This window comes from Cricetulus griseus, chromosome 3 (assembly GCF_003668045.3).
Source record: "Cricetulus griseus strain 17A/GY chromosome 3, alternate assembly CriGri-PICRH-1.0, whole genome shotgun sequence".
NCBI lineage: Eukaryota > Metazoa > Chordata > Mammalia > Rodentia > Cricetidae > Cricetulus > Cricetulus griseus.
The window spans coordinates 59,777,368-59,797,048 of NC_048596.1; the positions used below are offsets into that span (position 1 = coordinate 59,777,368).

Genomic DNA, 19,681 nt, shown 5'->3' on the forward strand with positions numbered 1-19,681 from the left:
GTGCCACCACTGCCTGGGATCTCTCTCTGTCTCTCTCTCTCTCTAGACAGGGTTTCTCTGTGTAGCTCTGGCTTAACCTCTGCTTCGATTAAAGGCATATGTCACTACTGCCTGTATTCTATACTGAGGCATCACACAGCTATAATAGGTGAGGTGTCAGGCCTAATTGTGTCAGGCCTGAGCTCCAAAGTGTCTTCCCACTGCCCTGTCCTATGTGGAGAAGAGGACAGCAGGCTGGAGAAGAGAGAATGAACAAAACCCTGGGAAAGTGGCACATTTATAATTACTCAAGAGAAATGAAACTTTGAGGCCTGGGATTAAAGGTGTTTGTCACCTCACCCAGCTAGCGGTTTCTTTACGATGGAATATCACAGGTTCTGTCAAGTATTTGGCCATAAATTCTGATACAAAGCTGTATGTGGTGGCAACCTTTAACACCAGCAGAGGCAGCCTGCTCTACATAGTGAGTTATAAGACAGCCAGGCTATGTACAGAGACCCCATCTCATAAAACACAAAACAGAGGTCCACACAGCATACATAATGCCTGGCCAGTATCCCTGGAGTCCACAGGTTGGAAAGACTCAAAGCCCTGATATCCTTTCAGGACACACTATTGCTAGCCCAAAGGGTGAAGGTTGGGTGGTATGGGCACAAGGCTGTCTATATGCTGAAGCAAGTCAGCCTCAAGCAGCATTGTTCCCACAGGCTGTCACCCTGACTGGAAGTGGTAAAATATTTGTGAGTATTCATCAGGGAAAGTGTGAGCCTAGCTGTGATAGGTTGAAGCTGCTCCCCACTTGACCATCCAGGATGGGGCTAGACTGCCCAGGCAGGTACTTAGCTCTAGAGCCACTTATGGTGGGAATTTGGGGGAACAGGCCTGCGAAGTTGCTCTATGATCCTTCTTAGTAGGATTCCATGGTTTTTTTTTTTTTTCCCCCCTAAAACACTGATCAGGAAGTCAACAGCCTGCGTGTCTTTCTTTTTGTAAAAAAAAATATATTTTTTTTTCATGTGCATTGGTGTTTTTGCCTGCATGTATTGAGGGTGTCAGATCCCCTGGAACTGGAGTTACAGACTGTTGTGAGCTGTCATGTAGGTGCTGAACCTGGGTCCTCTGGAAGAACAGACAGTGCTCTTAACCGATGAGCCATCTCCCCGGCCCTCCATGGGGGTTTTTTTCACCAGAGTTTCCACCTGCCTCTGCCTCTTGAGTGCTAGGATTAAAAGCATAGGCTACTGTTGCCAGGCTTTCATTTTAAAGACAGGGTTTCTATGTAGGCCCAGAACCTACTAAATAGACCAGGATGTCCTCAGATGTGGACAGTCTGGTTGCTGCCCTACAGGTACTGTATTATAGGCATGTGCTTCCATGCTCTTCCAAAGCTGGTGTCATATACTGTGCTGTCCCCCTAAGGTGGTGCCACTGTTCTTTAGAACCTGGCTACAATACCAGGCAGAGCACCTAGATGGGAGAAATAAACTGCTGGACTTATTCTCTTGGGCAGTGGGCAGGCCTGGCTCTGGAGCACTATGTTCAGCAGTTGCCCCGCCCCTAACAGAGGGGCAACTTGTCTTCCAAACTGCTAGTGCACCCTATAAGACTAGGCAGGGGACAGGGACACCAGGTACAGAGGGAGTTATTGGATAGTCTCACCACCAAAAGCCAAAGACCACTGCCATCTCATGTCCCAGTTGTGGTCGAGTAGGGCTTTACAAGATGAGGGTGAGGGCCACAATTGCCTGGATCAGGCTGATAGCCAGGGTTCATAACCACGTCTCAACTTCAGTCACAGCTAATTCTGGGGGTAGATGGTGACAAAGACGGTGAAATGAAACAACATAGGAAAAGCGACTGCTTTAATGAATTAGACAAAATTTCACATAAAATCAGAAACCTATGATTCATCCCTCTCCAATCACTAAAAAATGCAAGATTCATCACAAGCCATGTGCAATTAGGAGCCAGCTCAAAGGCAGTGCAGGTCTGGGGTCCAGCCTCAGGCACTGTGCTACTTTCCATTCTCAGCGCTGAACATTCGTTCCTGGAAATGACCAGAGGTAGAGTCATGTTAGTCCCTTATTTTGCCAGCCCCTCACTCTGCCTGGAAAGCCCCAGACAAGACCCACCAAGGTCCCAGTATAGCTGGGACCCATGGTCTCCCAAGGAAACCCCCCTCCCTGTACGTATAGTTTTTTTTTTTTTTTTTTCTTTTAAATTTCTCTCTATATAGCCTTGGCTGTTCTGGAACTTGCTCTGTAGATCAGGCTGGCCTGGAACTCAGAGATCTGCCTGCGTCTGACTCCAGAGTGCTAGGACTGAAGGCATGCACCATTACTGCAAGGCCCTAGTTTTGTTTCTTGAGATAGTCTTTGTTTCTTAAGTGCTTGGACTAAAGGCGTGTACTAGCATTCCTAGCTCAGGCTAATGAATTTGTGATCCTCTTGCCTCATTCTCCAGAATAATGGAATTATAGGTGTGTGCTACCATGCCAGGCTCCTGCAGTGAGTTTCAACTGCACCAACTTTGCCACTGGATGAAGGAGAAAAGGCCCAATGCTGCCCACACAAAAACTCACCGTGAGCATCCGTTCTAACTTTATGGCATCAGCAGCAAACTTTCGGATCCCATCGGAGAGCTTCTCCACAGCCATTTGGTCCTCATTGTGCAGCCAACGGAAGGCCTTCTCGTCCAGATGTATCTTCTCCAAGTCACTGGTCTGGGCTGGGGGATACCACAGCTCTCCATGCCTGCCTTACCCTTCGACTCATAACTGTCCCTCAGCCTAGGCTGAGTTTCTCCCATCAGGGTCAGGCCTTAGCTCCGCCCACACAGAGGTCCTTATTGGGCCCCTTGGCCTTACCCGCTTTGATGGAAAGCACAGGTGCCAACTTGGTGTTATCCTTGAGCAGCTCCCCCAGGAGCTTGGGTGAGATGGTGAGGAAATCGCAGCCTGCCAGTGCTTTGATCTCACCAGTGTTACGGAAGGAGGCGCCCATGACAATGGTTTTATAGCCAAACTTCTTGTAGTAGTTGTAGATTTTGGTGACACTCTTTACCCCTGGAGGAAATATAGGCATGTTCTAGGATGGCCCTAGAGGCACCCAGAGCTGCTGTATGATCCCACCATGACCTGGTCCTCCAGCCCTGCTTGTCAACACAGTAGATCCCCTGCCCCTGTGATCTTAAAAAGGTAGCTCACCAGGGTCCTCCTGGGGTTCATAGGACTTCTTGTCTGTGTTTGCCACATGCCAGTCAAGGATGCGCCCCACAAAGGGAGAGATGAGCGTCACACCCGCCTCAGCACAGGCCACAGCCTGGGCGAAGGAGAAAAGCAGCGTCATGTTGCAATGGATGCCATGCTGCTCCTCCAGCTCCCTGTGGACAAGATGGGCAGGGGTGTTGTTGAGAGCAGCCTCAGGCTGAGCTCTGGCCCCTGTTGCTCCCAAGAGTCTTCAGTTTCTTAATAGCAGGGGCAGGAACAGGGCTGTACATTGTTAAGAACAAGCTTGAGACTCAGCAGGGTAGGTCTGGACAAGGAGTGACCAGGACTTCCTCCATCATAGCCACATTGCATACACACAAAGGCCCTGAGTGTCCACATTTGCTCCAACACTGCAATCAGGGTCCCTTCCCTCATCAGAGCTCTCTGGGTTCTACTCTTAGGCTAGAGGCAGTGGGTCATTACCAAGGGTGTGATTAGGACCTCATTCTTCCTGGAGTTACCCTGAAGCAAACCCAGTCTCTTTCCTGAGAAGTCCCTGGGCCCAATACTCACTCCTGGACAGCACTCCACCACGTGATGGAGGCCTGAAAGCCAAGCCAAGGCTACTCCAGCCATAGTTCCCTTCCCAGGGGCCACCTTCAAAGGTGTCTCCACTACATGGCTACTTGGGTGTCCCAGCACAAGTGTAGTTTATACCATGCTGGCTCAGCCGAAGGGGAGAGAGTCTCTTCTACTATGTGACCCAGTAAGCCTGCTTCTTTGTATCTGACCATGAAAAAGGAAAACCCAGGTCCATGCCAAAATGTGTATGTGTCTATACCATTATTCTCAACAGCCTCCAAGTGGTAACAGACCCCAGTGACTAACAAAAGACAAATGCAAAGACACGATCCACCCACCAATGGAAGCAAGTCCAGTCAGGAAACAAAGCATAGACACTAGAACATGTTGAATGAATCAGACACAATAGTTCATATATGATCTGCCTCTACTTATATGAGATGTCCAGAATAGGCAAATCCAGAGAAGAAAAATCAGTGGTTCTAGGTGGAGAAAAAAAAGGAAATATGGGCAAAAGGACTCTTTGCTGCCCAGGTCCTAGAATAGCCAGGACTGACTACTTCTAGAAGAGGCATCATAGAAGAATGTGACTGTTTTTACCATTTTACATTCTCTTCCACTTAGAGCATTCTATTTGTATGACAATGGTTTCTTTAAAACTTATGTAAGTTTTGGCTTCACTGTCCCAGAAGGAGTCTGACAGACAAACCTGGAAGTGTAAGAAAGGCATCTCTTCTTAACTGGCACTATCTGAGCTGACCCTGGAGCAAAGAGGGCAGGCATGTCTCAAGAGCCTCCGACTTTCAGACCCACAGAAACTGGTGCCTGCTGCTCAGGAACAGAATCAGAATCAGAAGCTACCTCCATGTAGGGAATACTTACTTTCCAGCTTGAATTCCTTCCCAGGTTGAGGACAACTTGATGAGAATTCTGTCCTTGCTGATCCCAGCTTCTTTGTAAAGCTCAATGAGGCGTTTGGCTCGGGCTACCATTGCATCCTTATCAAAGGAAAGCCTGTAAAAGCAATTATTCCAGGTACTCAGATCACACAGGACATCCACCAAGGGAGCATGTCAGAAACAGGGTATTCTGTAGCTGAGTGGCTCACTGGGCAAACCCTTCCCACCCCCTATTCTAGACTTGGTGCAACTTGAGATACAATTTCAGAAGTAGACCTGTAGCCAAACCTTGTAACCAGCACTCAGGAGACTGTGATAGGAGAATCAGGAGTTCAAGGTCAGCCTGTGCTACAAGTGACGCTGCCTTCAGGTTGGAAAGAGAAGCTCAGTGGCTAAGAGCACTTGCTGCTCTTTCAGAGGACCCAGGTTTGGTTCCTAACACCAATATAGCAGTTCACAACCTTGTTTAACTCCAGTTCCAGAGGATCTGATGCCCTCTTCTGGCCTCCACAGGCACCAGGCACATATGTAGTGTACATACATCCAAGCAACACTCATACATATAAAATAAAAATAAATAAGTCTTTAAAAGAGACTGTGGTCTGAAAAATAAACAAAAAACCAAACCAAACAGAAAAAAAGGGGGTCAGAGTTGTGCTGAGTTGGTAGAGCACTTGCTTATCATGCACATAAATAAGGTGGTGGACTCATAATCCCAGCACTGAGGAAAGGGCAGGATCATATAAGGTCAAGGTCATTCTCAGCTACATAGTAAGTTTGAGGTCAGCTGGGGCTCCATGAGATTAAAAAAGACAACAAAACACTCAGAGGCTGGAGAAATGGCCAAGTGCTTAAGAACACTGGCTGTTCTTCCAGAGGACCTGGCTTTGATTCCCAGTACTTGGGAGACAAAGGTAGGCAGATCTCTGTGAGTTTAAAGGAAGCCAGCCTGGTGGTCTACATAGTGAATTCCAGGATAGCAAGAGCTACACAGTGAGACCCCGGCTTGAAAACACAAAAAACCAAACAACAAAAATCACCAAATTTCTGGATGGATGGATGGATGGATGGATGGATGGATATATATATATATATATATATATATATATAATATATATATATATATATGTTCTGCCTGCATGTATGCCTGCAGGCCAGAAGAGGACGTCAGAGGGCATCAGATCTCATTATAGATGGTTGTGAGCCACCATGTGGTTGCTGGGAATTGAACTCAGGACCTCTGGAAGAGCAGTCCTTAACCTCTGAGCCATCTCTCCAGCCCCAATTTCTGGGCTTCTCTTTTTTTTTTTTCCGAGACAGGGTTTCTCTGTGTAGCTTTGGAGCCTATCTTGGCACTCGCTCTGGAGCCCAGGCTGGCCTTGAACTCACAGAGATCCGCCTGCCTCTGCCTCCCGAGTGCTGGGATTAAAGGCATGAGCCACCACCGCCCGGCCAGGACCTCTTAATGAAAGTATATTTTCACAAAAGACACAAGACTCAAGATTAGCCATTGATCAGTGTCTAGGCTATCAGTTCTGTATAGTCTTCCAATATAATACATATTATACCACTGAATGAGTGTGGAGAATATCAAGAACAAACTACCTCTTCAGCCACTGATGCCACCAGGATACCTGCTGCCTTCCTACCCTATCCCCACCTACCTTGCATCCACTTCTGTGGACACACGGCCTGGAATCTTCTTTAGTATTTCTGCTCCAAACAGCACAAAAAGTTTATCAATAGCATTTTTAATCTGTTCCTCTTGTGGCCTGAAATTCAGAGGGAAAGTTGTGTTAGAAACTTTGAAGGCTTTGGGGGAACCTATAAGACCAACTCTGACTCTTTTGCCAAATTTCTTTCCCTTCAGCCTCCCCACCATGGGCATGAGAGCACATGCTACTTATTTTTGCTTTGAGACAGGGTCTTTATATAATAGTGAAACACCCATAAAACATGCCATCTTGACCATTTAAGTTTATAGTTCAACAGCATTAACTTATATTGTTGGGAATCACACCACCATCATCTTCAAAACTTTTTCCTTTTTTGGTTTTTTGTGACAGCATTTCTCTATGTAACCCTGGCTGTTCTAGAACTCACTGTGTAGACCAGGCTGGCCTCGAACTCTGCCTCCCAAGTGGTGAAATCAAAGGCCTGCACTACCACCCCCATTATAAAATTATATTTTTATACAACCCCAAGAAATGATACCCCCAAGAAAGGAGAGTAAGATGCCTATCACCTTGATTTGATGACACATTGTATAATGTATAACATCAGCATACCATACCTCATAAATACTACAATTACTATATAAAAAGGGACTATACATTTATTATCTGTGATAAGGTGGAAGAGGTAAAACTACAGGAACAAGAAAAAGATTGGAAGCCAGCACAGTGGCACCACACAGTGTTATCTTAGCACTGGGCAAGCATACTTAAGAGCAGCCTGGCTACACAGGGACACCTTGTCTCATATAAACAAGAAAGAAGCTGAGGACACGGACAAGGAGGTAGAAGGAGGAGGATCAGAGATTATGGTGACAGTTGTAGCAACACACAATTTACTAAAATCCATTAGCCTGTTATTAAAAAGTAACGACAGCTGGGCAAGGTGGTGCATTCCTTTAATCTCAGCACTCAGGAGGCAGAGGCAGGTGTGGCCAACCTGGTCTACATAGTGTGTTCCAGGACAGCCACAGCTATGTAGAGACTCTGTATCCAAAAAAATAAATAAAAACAAAACAAAACAAACAAAAAAACCAAAGAAAGAAAGTAATGACAACCAGAAGGCAAAGCATAGCTGTCAGAGCTACAGAGTCTGTCAAAGACAGGAACCTGGAAGGCTGGCAGTGTTCTATATCTCAGCTGGGGGTCTAGACGCTGGCAAGCCTCAGAGCCATATAGCCAGTGAGTGTGATTTACTCCATACAATCACTTCTCAATGAACAAAAGACAGTGTTGGACTGGGAGGGAAATATGGCCAATCTGAGGAGTGGGACCTGCAGAGCTCTCATCATCCATACTCACCCACCCAGCTTCTTGCCATAGGCAATGGCCTCTTCCACCAGCTCTTGGTAGGCAGGCATCTGGGCTGCAGCCAGGATCAAGGATGGGTTGGTGGTGGCATCCTGGGGCTTGTACTCATCAATGGCTAGGTAAATATATTTCAAAAGCAGGTGGATGGTTAATCTTGTTGTCAGCTGGATTGGACCAAGTAGATCTAAACTACCTCTGGGCTTGTCTGTGCTTCCAGGAGGATTAACTAAGGAAGAGACCTGCTCAGAATTTGGACATCATAACCCATAGATAAGACTAGAGGCCCCATGGAATAAGAGGAGACAGTCTGCTAGCACAGGCATTGTCTCCCTGTTTCTTGTTTGCCTAAGAGGAGCTGCTCTGCTTTACCTGTGACCTCTCCCACACAATAGACCTTAGAAATCATCCAAATAAATCAGCCCTCCCTCAAGTTTTCTCTCAGGTATTTTGTCAGTGACCAGAAGCAACTTTGACCTGAGATGAGGAAGAGTGCCCAAGTGGATCTCAGTGGCAGTGCTCACAGCAGATCCAAAGAGGCTGGCTTCCATGTGAAGACAGTAATCAACGCACACACTTGAGCTGGGTATAGCAGCACAGCCTATGATCCTAGCTCAGATGACTGAGAGTCAAAGGCCAGCCTGGGTTTCAGAGCAAGTCCCTGTCTCAAAAGACCACAGCATGAGCTAGGTGTGGTGGCACACACCTTTAATCCCAGCACCCTGGAAGCAGACACAGGTGTTCAAGGCCAGCTTGGGCTACTTAGTGAGTTCCAGACCAGGATTATATATTGAGACTGTCTCAAAACAAAACAGACCACCAAACCATATTGGTGTGTGATTTCTTTTTTAAATTTGCAATATTTTTTATAGTAAAGCTTAAAATGAAACAAATAAGCTAGAGTTTGAGGCCAGCCTGCTCTACATAGCAAGTTCTAGGCTAGCCAGGCCTACACACTGAGACCTTATCTGAAACAAAAACATAATAAACAACAACAAAACTAGGTAACCCCAGAACAATCCCCCCCCCCCAATAAAAGCTGATTTTTAATGACTTGGAAGGGAAATATGAGGATGCTGGAAGAATACACTCCACAATTTGTCCTATTGCCCCAGAGCGCCAGCAGGTGGTGCACTAGTCCCAAACCACTGGCAGGCTTGCTGACACTAACACTAGCTTCAGCTCTTCTCATGACTTTTTTGGTTGTTGTTTTTAGGGGGGAGCACATATTATGCCAAGCTGTATTAGCTCTTTTAACATATTAGGGTTTACACCCTGACTCAGGAATTCAGAAAAGCCAATGAGCCCCTGTCAGCTCAGCTATCCAAGTGAATGGGCATAGGAACAGCAGATGCAGAGCCAGCAATGCCCAGTTGCCAAGAGGGCATTGAGCTTGCTTAACTCTTTTTCTAAAACTTGTAATCCTCCTGCCTTAACCTCCCCAATGTTGGGACTACATTACAAGTCTATGCCACTATGCCCATACGTCTTTTGAGGATAAGGAGATAACTCTGCATCCTTGTAGTGCTAATATAAGTCCACACAGTATGAAACCACTGCAAAGATAACCACAGCAGGCCTGGTCTGCAGGCAGCACAATGCATGGCTCACTGGTGTCTGCTTCCTGATTTGGACATCATTAGGGAAACTGGGCAAAGGGTGCTTGGGCTACTTTTGCAACATCTTGGGAGTCTGCAATTATTTCAAAATAAAAAAGTAGGGGAAAATGTGCTCTGGAATGGTGCTGGCTCAAGTGTGAATCTATTGAAGGGCACATAGACCCAAAGGCTGGAGACACGGCTCAGGAATAGAGTACCTGTTTTAGTAGGTGTGATGCTCTGGGCTTGATCCCTATCCCACCTCTACAGATGAGCTTTAAGGCACAAAGACCCTTAGGTTTAGTGGAAAATGAAGGGGGCAAATGTTTCGGCTATTAGAGTCCAGATTCTATTTTCGGGGGCCTGTGACACCCAAGGAGTTAAGGACCTACACAATACAGACCTCAAATTGAATGCAGTGTTTATAATTATTTAACTTGTATATATATTAAGCTACACTGTCAATGAATGTACTTTTGTTATTTTTGCTTGAGACAGGGTCTCACTATGTAACCCTGGCCCGCCTGAACTATGTGGACACCAAACTGATTGGCCTGCCTCTGTTTCCCAAGTGCAGGCATGTGCCGCTATGCCTGGCTCTTGCACTCTGTGATCATAAACATTAGCAGGTAAAATCTGCATTACAGCCAGGCAGTGGTGGTGCATGCCTTTAATCCCAGCACTCAGTAGGCAGAGGCAGGTGGATCTCTGAGTTCCAGACCAGCCTGGTCTACAAGAGCTAGTTCCAGGACAGGCTCCAAAGCTATGGAGAAATCCTGTCTTGAACCGCTCCCCACACCCACCCCCTAAAAAGATATGCACTACACACATAGTGGAAAAACCTCAGGATTCCCAATGGATTTCTGGAACCTCCCCGACAAACCCACAGCTTCTGCCAGACAGGTTTGCTACTAGACAGGTCTGTCCTTCCTTATATTTAAGCAGCCCAAATATGCCTAATCACTCTCTCTGAGAGATAAACAATGCACTTACTCATGAGGAATTAAAGCCTGTTTCTCAAGTCACCGTGAGAAAGCAGAAAAGGGCAGAAGGTGCTTTTGTACTGGGCTCTCATGGAGCATTTCCTCAAAGTCTCATTTTCACAGCAGATGTGAAACAAGTTCAACTATACGACTCCACAAGGCTGAGAGCTAGATCAGCAGGGCAAGCCTTACTACCTATATCTTCCAAGTTCTCTCCAAGTCCAGGAAAATCTGAGTACTGGAGCTGGGAATGGTGGCACTGCCTGATCCAGTACTAAGAGGCTAAAACAGAGGATTACCAGGAGTTCCAGGCCAGCTTGGACTACACTGTGAAACCCTGTCTCAGAAGGGAAGGAGGTTTGGCAATAGAATAACCATTTGATTTAGTATGTGCATCTTGTATGAGTCCAGCCACACTGGGTACCCAGACGGTAACCAGCTGGAAGGCCAGTGCAACAGGCTGCAAAAGCAGGTGTCCTCCACAGAGGCCGTCCCGGCCCTGCAGACCGCACCGGCTCCAAAGCTGAGCCTGTGTTACCGTAGGCTGGACACCCAGGGTCAGCGGGATTCTTCCTTGGACCGTCGCCTCGACTCACCGAAGCTTCGCAAGGGGCTCCCAGGGTCACCAGATAGCCCGGAGGCCGGGTAGGACCTTGAGAGTTCGGCAGACTAGCCAATCCCGTCTCCAGCGCCCGCGAGGCCCCGCCCCAGGCACCCATAGCAGTCCTGATCCCAAAATTGGGGGCGCCGCAGCTCATTCAGGGCGCATGCGCCGCGTCCTCTCACCATTGAAGTCACCCGTGTCGGCCACCACGGTGGTGAACTGCTTGAGCTGGTCCAGAGCGGACTCCATCCTCTGGCGTTTTACAGGGGACCCAGACATGGCGAGGCGCGTAGAGCTGAGGCGGCAGCAGGAGCGCGGCGACCCACAATGCCCCGCGCGTCCTGACCAATCGGAGCAAAGCTAGGTGAGGCCCCACCCCCCTGGAGGCGAGCCCCGCCCTTGTACTTGGAGGCGGATGCTGTAGGCCACGCCCGTGTTGCGGTCCTTGGTCTCTTCCTCAGTCCTACTTGGTTGTTTTCCACCGGTCCTGGGAGGGTGGGGCGCAGGTGCGGTCGCACTGTCGATGCCGGATGAGTAGAATGAACGGACAGCCTGCTTTACTGAGACGCGCGCTCTAAGGGTCAGACCCTAGCAGCTCGTGGATGGATGAGACCTTGCAGTCCTCCACGCTCCAGAGCCATGCTAATCCCTGAGCGCGCTCTTGCTTCCAGCTGTGCATCCTTTACACGTGCGCCCCCCTCCCCCAGCGGTGGAACCTCGAGGTGCATCCCTCTCCAGCTGTGGGACCTGGAAGCGCTCTATTACTCCCAGTTTAGGGACTGGGAGGTGAGCCCCTCCGTGCTCCCACCTGATGGTGGTAAGGCCAGCTCCAGGCAGCCGCCGTCTACAAGCAGACAAGCTGATTTGCAGTCTGAGACTCCTACAGGTGTTCAGCCGCTTCTGGTAAAGCCACCAGTTACGCTTCCCAGATGGAGTGTTCCTGGTGTTGTATTAGGCTGCCGGGTGATTCCTCCCTTGCTCTTGATTGCATATCTCCTGGAAATCTGTCCCGAATTAATAAATAGCAGGTTGAGAAGGTAGAGATGGAAGCTGTCTCTTCAGTCAATAGTAATTGTAAGGACAGTTTTCTAACGGTGTTCTCACTCATTATTGATTTGCAGTTCTTTAAATATGCTGGTTCAAGTTATAACACACACACACACACACACACACACACACGTACGTATGTCAGATATTCTCTCTCAATATTTTGTTTACCATCTGTCCTGGTTTGCTTTCTGTTGATGTGATAAGCACCATGAATAAAAGCAACTTGGTGAGGTTGATTTCATCTTACACTTCCAGGTAACAGTCTATCACTCAGAGTCAAGGTAGGAACTCAAGAGAGGAACCTGGAGGAAGACTGCTTACTGGCTTGCTTTCCTTGGTTTGCTCGGACTACTTTCTTGTTTTGGTTGTGAGCTTGAGCCAACTCTCCAGTCCTCAGCCTCCTTTCATGTATAACCCAGAACCACCTGCTCAGGGTTGGCACCCCCCAAATTGTCTGGGCCCTCCCATGTCAATGATTAATTAAGAAAATGAGCTTGATGGTGGCACACACTTCTAATCCCAACAGTCAGGGTGGATCTCTGTGAGTTCAAGGCTAGCCTGATCTACATAGGGAGTTCCAGACATGCCAAAGGGAAAATGCCTCACAGAATTCTCCAGATTAATCAAATGGGGGAGGCATTTTCCCATTTGAGGTTCCCTCTTCCTAGATAACTCTAGCTTGTGTTAAGTTGACAAAGTAACCAGCACACTATCCACTAATCTCAGTAGCCTTAAAAAACAAAACAAAAAAAGAGGGTGGGGGTGAGACCAGGTGAGGAGACTGGCCTTGAACTCCTGATCTTCCGGCCCCTGCCTCCCAAGTACTATGATTGCAGGCAAGCGCCACCATACTCGGCTTCAGCTGACTCCATTTCAGTTCATGGAAGATAGACTTTAATATACTAGGGACCATGGGGGCTGCCTTTATGGTTCTCAACCTGTGGATCATGGCCCCTTTTAGGGGACAAATGATCCTTTCACAGGGGTCGAATTTCACATATCCCTTGTATCAGATATTTATATTATGATTCATAACAGTAGCTGGGTGGTGATGGTGCACACCTTTAATCCCAGCACTCGGAGGCAGAGGCAGGTGGGTCTCAGTGAGTTTGAGGCCAGCCTGGTCTACAAAGAGAGTTCCAGGATAGCCAGGGCTGTTACACAAAGAAACGCTGACTCGAAAATAAAACAAAACAAAAACCTGATTCATAACAGTAGCAAAATTAGAGTTGTGATGTAGCCGTGAAAATAATTTTATGGTTGGAGGGTCACTACAACAACATAAAGAACTGTACTTGCAGGGGGTCGGTGGCTCACGCCTTTAATCCCAGCACTTGGGAGGCAGAGGCAGGCAGATCTCTGTGAGTTTGAGACCAGCCTGGTCTACAAGAGCTAGTTCCAGGACAGCCTCCAAAGCTACACAGAGAAACCCTGTCTTGAAACCCCCCCCCCAAAAAAAAAGAACTGTATTGAAGGTTCACAGCATTAGAAAGATTGAGAACAACGGCCTGACTGGCCAGGTATGGATGGGATCATAGCCAGGGCGCCAGCTGTTGGCCAAGAGGAGCTTCAAGACATGCCTTCACTTTGCAGTCTGGGTACCAGTTGCTTCCTCAGGATAGCTACCTTTGAATGGACCAGTGGGCTTGAAGCAACCTAACCCAGTTTCCTTGTGAATACTACTGTGATCCTCTGCTTGTGCTATATTCAGAGTTTTAGAGGTAGAGCCTTGGCTGTAGCAGCCCCAGCTGGCTCTGCTCCATTACCTATTTCAGCATACCAATTAAAAGAGGTAAGTAGTGGTGAAAAGCACAGAAAGACTTAATCAGCTTTAGGAAATGGGTCACCAGAGGCGGGGGGATCTCTGTTAGTTCGAGACCAGCCTGGTCTACAAGAGCTAGTTCTAGGACAGCCTCCAAAGCCACAGAGAAACTCTGTCTCGAAAAACCAAAAAAAAAAAGGGGGGGGGTCACTAGCCACCCTGTTCTAGAGTCCCTCTAAAAAAAGGGGGCCTAAAGAATTTGGGAAGATAATGTTCAGAATCCAGACTTTGAAGCATGGGCCCTGGCTTGCAGCATCACCCCCTGGAAACTTGTTAAATGTCCCTTCCCAGGACTTCCAGGTAGCAGCAGTGTCTTGGCTGTCCTAGAACTCGATCCATAGACCAGGCTGGCCTCAAGCTCACAAAGATCCACCTGCCTCTGCCTCCGAAGTCCTGGGATTAAAGGTGTGCACCATCGCTGCCTGTCATTTTGGGGCTTTCTTACAGAGCCTGGCTAAGAGATTACTGACAAGAACATGAGTTGAACCAAAAGAGGCCACACTGGAAAGCCTGCACCCCCTATGGTTTTCCTATGGCTTGCACAGATGGAGTTCTCTCCCGAGTCCTTCCCAGCCTATATACCCTAACCCCTTTTGAGACCCCAGTCCTGAAGCCCATGTAGTCAGAGAACTGCATACAAGGAAGAGTAGCTGGATATTCAGGTGAGTATCTCATGACCCTCTCTACCCTCACCTTCTAAAGGAGCATCAGCAGTTAACAAGCATAACTAGAACGGGTAAAGATGGTGGCAGTTTGGCTCAGAGGACAGTGCTGTCAAAGAGAAGCCACACAACACTATCCAAATAGGCAGAACAATAAGTTTGGGAGGAAAAGAAGCTGTTTTTGCAATGGGGTGTTATCATTCCATCCTCCAGGGAAGCTAATTAAGAAGTAAACAACTCAGAACAGCTTCAGGAAGTCCCAGAAATGGAGAAGTTGCACTAGGGAGGAGCAGTTTATAAGCAGTGAAGACTGTCTCTATCTCACAATCCCAGCTGCCTGGAAGAAGCAGAGACCTAGAAGACACAAAGACCACAGAGCTTCCTGGAAGGGCTCAGACCAACCAAGTCACTTGGAAAGGACACTCTCCAGCCTGTTGAGCTCCTTGTAGGCTGTGCATCATCCTCCAGATCCCCAGCTTTTGTGTTTTGTCACCCACTCTGGAGTGACCTTTACAGATACAGCCGTCTTTGAGCCATTCCTGCTTCTCTAAGTAACTACAATAAAGCTGAGTTGGACTTTGGCGTTATCTGTGCTTTTTAAATCTGTTGTCATTTCCAAATCTGGGGTGAGTAGACCTTTGTTTACATCTCCCTAAGAATAGTCTCACAGCAGGGGGAAGAGGGACTGAGACATATAACCGAACCTAAGCCATCTGAGAGTGAACTGTCTGTGGAAAATGGGGAGCAATCCTGATGGGGCCATTTTACTCTCTGTAGTATGGGGCAGCATGCCTCTGTGCTGTGGTGACAGTTGCTTTAGCTCTGCTATGGATGATAAAACACTGAACTAGAAAAAAAAAGACAAGCTAACATGGTGGCTGACACCTGTAATCTCAGTACTTAAAAGAGTAAGAGAGTAAGGCAGGAGTATTATGACAAGTTTAAGGCCAGTTTGTGCTATATATGGATTCCAGGACAGCCTAAGCTGTAACATTGTAAGAGTCTGAGAATCACTGAAGAAAGACCCCATACTCAAACTGTATGCAAACACAAAGAGCATTTATTCTGCAGAAACAGCCAGCATGCAGGATCGATCATCCACACAAAATGGTGGTGACAACCCAGGATCAAGGGGCTCAGGCCCTTTTTAAGGGAACCTGGGGAATTCTAAGCATGGTGAGCTAATCTCTGTTGTCACTGGGCAGTCAGGGAACAGTTGCATGGGGTGCATGGTAATTGGACAGGGCTAGTAACAGTTCCACCCATTGTGGACTTTTTAGTCATATATGGTCAGTAATAGCCTTACTCTGTGACTCTGGGCCTCTCAGCCTTTAGGCCGGCTTTGAAACTGTTTAGCTGATTGGCTAGACTTGGCTGGGGGACTTCCTGGACTGGGGCTTAGGTTATTATATACATTGGAGTTGTTCATGTCTAAGATGGAGTCACATTCTGGCCCCTTCAATGTAAGGACAGCTAGCAGTCTTACGCTTCTTAATGGATGGGGTCCACTACATCAATGTGAGGGTGCTGCCAAACTGCTGATGGAATAGAAGATATATTAGTCTCTAAAGTAGTATGTAAGAGTGCTGGCTACTTTAAGTCAACTTGACACAAGCTAGAGTCATCTGAGAGAAGGAAGCCTCAATTGAGAAATTGCCTCCATAATACTGGGCTGTAAGCAAGCCTGTAGAACATTTTCTTAGTGATTGATGTAGGAAGGCCCAGTCCATTGTGGGTGCTACCCTTGGGGCTGGTGGTCCTGGATACTATTAAGACAGCAGGCTGAGAAAACCAAAGGGAACAAGCCAGTAAATAGTGCCCCCCCCATGGCTTCTGCATCAGCTCCTACCTCCAGGTTCCTGCCCTACTTAATTGAGCTCCTTACCTTACTGATTTTGATGATGAACTGTGGACATTAAAAGTGAAATAAACCCTTTCTTCCCCAAGTTGCTTTCGGTTATGGTATTTCATAACAGCAATGGTAACCCTAAGACAGTAAGGGACAGAATGATGAGCAAGCTGTGCTATTGCCTGTGTGACCTTTGCTTTAGAACTAAGATACGAAATTGAGTCAGGCAGTGGTGGTGTGCACCTTTAATCCCAGCATTGAGAAGGCAGAGGCCGGAGGATCTCTGTGAGTTCTGGGCCAGCCTGGTCTACAGAGGGAGTTCCAGGACAGCCAGGGCTACACAGTGAAACCCTGTCTCGAAAACAAAACAAAGACATGAAACTGAGACTCAGCTGTCTGTGCAGAAAGAATTTGATTGTATAAAGACAGAAATTATGGGGAAAAGATCTATGGGTGCTATCTTCCACACTAGCCTCTGAATTTGGTCTGAAAGTGGGGAGGAGGGGACATAAAATGAGCTGAAGGCATTGGCTCTGCTTCATATGGCTGGGGGTGGCGCAATGAAAAGGCAGTACGAAATAACTCTGCTAACGTGCTCTTCCTGGGAAGAATTAGTGGGACAGGGGGAGAGCAAGTTAGAAGTCATGGAAGACACCCCTCAGGCCCAGAGGAAATCCATGACCCAGCATTTCGATGGGGGTCCTTAATTATGCTCAATACAGGAAACCTATAATCAGGGAACATTCTACATCTGAAATGCCTAAATTGAGGAAAGACTTTTAAATAAGTAATGATGGACTGAAGAGATGGCTCAGCAGGGAAGAGCACTTGTTGCTCTTGCAGAGGACCTGGGTTTGGTTACCAGCACCTACATGGTGGTTCACAGCTGTAACTCCAGGACCAGGAGATCCACTGCCCTCTTCTGACCTCTGCAGGCTCCAGGCACACATATGGTGCACATACAAACATGCTGCCAAAACATATGTTTAAAATAAAAATAAACATTTAAATATTAATTAAGCATTTAAATATTAATAAAATAAATTAACAAGGGGGCTGGAGAGATGGCTCAGCGGTTAAGAACACTGGCTGCTCTTCCAAAGGACCAGGGTTCAATTCCCAGCACCCACATGGCAGCTCTCAACCGTCTGTAACTCCAGTTCCAGGGGATCTGACACCTTCACTGAAATAAAATAAATTTAAGTAAATTATTAAAAGAGAGAGAAAAACAAAAAATAAAACAATTTTAAAAGGCAGTGAAAGAGCTGGGCATTGGTGGCGCATGCCTTTAATCCCAGCACTCGGGAGGCAGAGGCAGGTGGATCTCTGTGAGTTCGAGACCAGCCTGGTCTACAAGAGCTAGTTCCAGGACAGCCTCCAAAGCCACAGAGAAACCCTATCTCGAAAAACCAAAAAAAAAAAAAAAAAAAAAAAAAAAGGCAGTGAGAGAGACTCCCACTGCTTGGCTTGTGAGGTTGTGGGTATTGGGTGTGGGGGTGGCATCAGTCTGAATGTCACAAAGCAGAGACTGAGTAATAGTCCTACTCCTCCCTCCTTGAGACAAAGGCTGCATAACCTGAAAATAATCAGTTTGTGAAGGACTAGCTTATAGAAGTCATTAGGCGTAAGGATTCAGGCATTATGCTGGCCTGCCCCTGTCACCTGGCAGAATACACTCAGGCAGTACCCCAGTCAGCATGCAGGTGCAAAGGACCCCTTTAAAAGAATGACCCCGACCCACTTACGCTCTCTTGACCCTCTCTCTTTCCTGCTGTTCCTCTGGGGCAAAGAGGACTTTTCCTGTCTCCCTCTTCTCTTCTGTCCTCTATCTCTGTGTCTCTTTATCTCTTTTCTGTTTCCTCAACCCCCCCACTTCCCTCTTTCTTCCTTCCTTTCTTCCTTCCTTCCTTCCTTTCTTTCTTTCTTTCTTTCTTTCTTTCTTTCTTTCTTTCTTTCTTTCTTTCTGGTTTTTCGAGACAGGGTTTCTCTGTGTAGCTTTGGAGCCTATCCTGGCACTCCCTCTGGAGACCAGGCTGGCCTCGAACTCACAGAGATCCACCTGCCTCTGCCTCCCGAGTGCTGGGATTAAAGGCATATGCCACCAACGCCTGGCACCTTTCTAATATAACTTCTCACTTAAGCTCTGTCTGCCTGGCATGTTTGCCGCCTACCTAGGTTCCCCTCGAACTTTATCATAACATTAGGGATACTTGATCATCACTGACTGAGGTCTCCATGAATACTGCAGATCGGAGGACAATAGAGGATGTCACTGAGGAAATCGGGCATGGGAGGGGTAGCACGCAATGGGTAGGGCACCAGGCCAGAACTGATGTGCAATGCCCCATCCACTGGGCCAGAAGTTGACTCAGCAGGACCTTGGGACTGGTCTGGGGATTTAGTGGCTCTGCAGAGCCCTATTTGTGGGACATGATCTTTACAGGTAGGAAAGGCTCTGTTGGATGTGAATGACTTAGACTAGCATGTAAGTCAGCTTTGTAAGGTACTAAAGAACTCAAACGGAAATAAAGAAAAGCAGGAAAAGTAATACTGTGTAGGTCCCGTGAAAGCAAAAGTGTGGAGATTTGTGTTGAGCTAGACTTGAGGAAAAGTTGACAGAAGTCAAATGCTATGCTTGTAACCTTTCACCAAAGAGGTGCTGGTGATTCCTGCTGTGCCTGCTGCTATGGAGGAAGACTTTGTGGGGTAGGTCTGTCCCAGCAGCTTTCCTAAGAGGGTGGCTAAAGTGACCTGCAGGTGAGGACCATCCATGCAGGATATCCAGAGGCCATATGTCAAGGTAAAGACTTTCTGGTTCCATATTAATATACAAATTATTTAGATTTGGGTGAATGCTGAGGCGTTTTGGAGTGGTTTGGTTCCTAGCAGCCTCCAGATGTATCTGGCCAAGAGGGAAGGTAGACAGAGAAGGAGATGGAAGCAGGTGAAAAGAATTGAATTTGTCCCCAGAGTATCCTTTGTTCCTCTGTGCCCCCAGGCTTGGAGATTGTTGGGGTCTTTTCAGTAGCCTTGTGTGGCTCACAGTGTGCTTGTCAAAGCCAGGGAATCCGAGTGGTTACAGTAGGCCAGAGCATAACCCCAGATAGAGTAGCAATAATCCTGGCTGCCAGATCCCTCAAAGATGCACAGGGCTCCAGCAGGAGGATGCAGGATGGCTGTCAGGGAACAACTGTGTATTGTAAGAGCTAAATAAGTAGCGTCTCATCCCCCACCCACCACCACCCACACACTTTACAGCAATTGATAGGAGAAAAGAAAGGATCTTTTGTGCTTCATTGGACCTTGCTCTCCCATCAGTTTGGGACAAGCTGAGCTAACAAGTAGGTGTGTCCAGCACAGTTCCCACTCACCCCCCCCCCATT

At 47.4% G+C, this 19,681-nt stretch overlaps 1 protein-coding gene and 1 long non-coding RNA gene across 2 annotated transcripts; one reads left to right on the forward strand and one right to left on the reverse strand.

Moving 5' to 3' along the window:
* Window positions 1-1,854: 1,854 nt before the first annotated feature.
* On the reverse strand, window positions 1,855-11,246 carry Taldo1 (transaldolase 1). Its single transcript, NM_001246775.1, has 8 exons — window positions 11,098-11,246; window positions 7,725-7,848; window positions 6,354-6,461; window positions 4,673-4,804; window positions 3,206-3,381; window positions 2,867-3,064; window positions 2,582-2,727; window positions 1,855-2,047 (listed from the first exon to the last, which is right to left on the reverse strand). The coding sequence occupies exons 1-8, from the start codon at window positions 11,192-11,194 to the stop codon at window positions 2,015-2,017; spliced, it is 1,014 nt and encodes a 337-aa protein (NP_001233704.1). The 5' UTR covers window positions 11,195-11,246; the 3' UTR covers window positions 1,855-2,014.
* LOC113834947 lies at window positions 11,142-15,036 on the forward strand. Its single transcript, XR_003484006.2, has 2 exons — window positions 11,142-11,279; window positions 14,663-15,036. It is a non-coding gene; the product is annotated as an uncharacterized LOC113834947 (long non-coding RNA).
* Window positions 15,037-19,681: the final 4,645 nt, after the last annotated feature.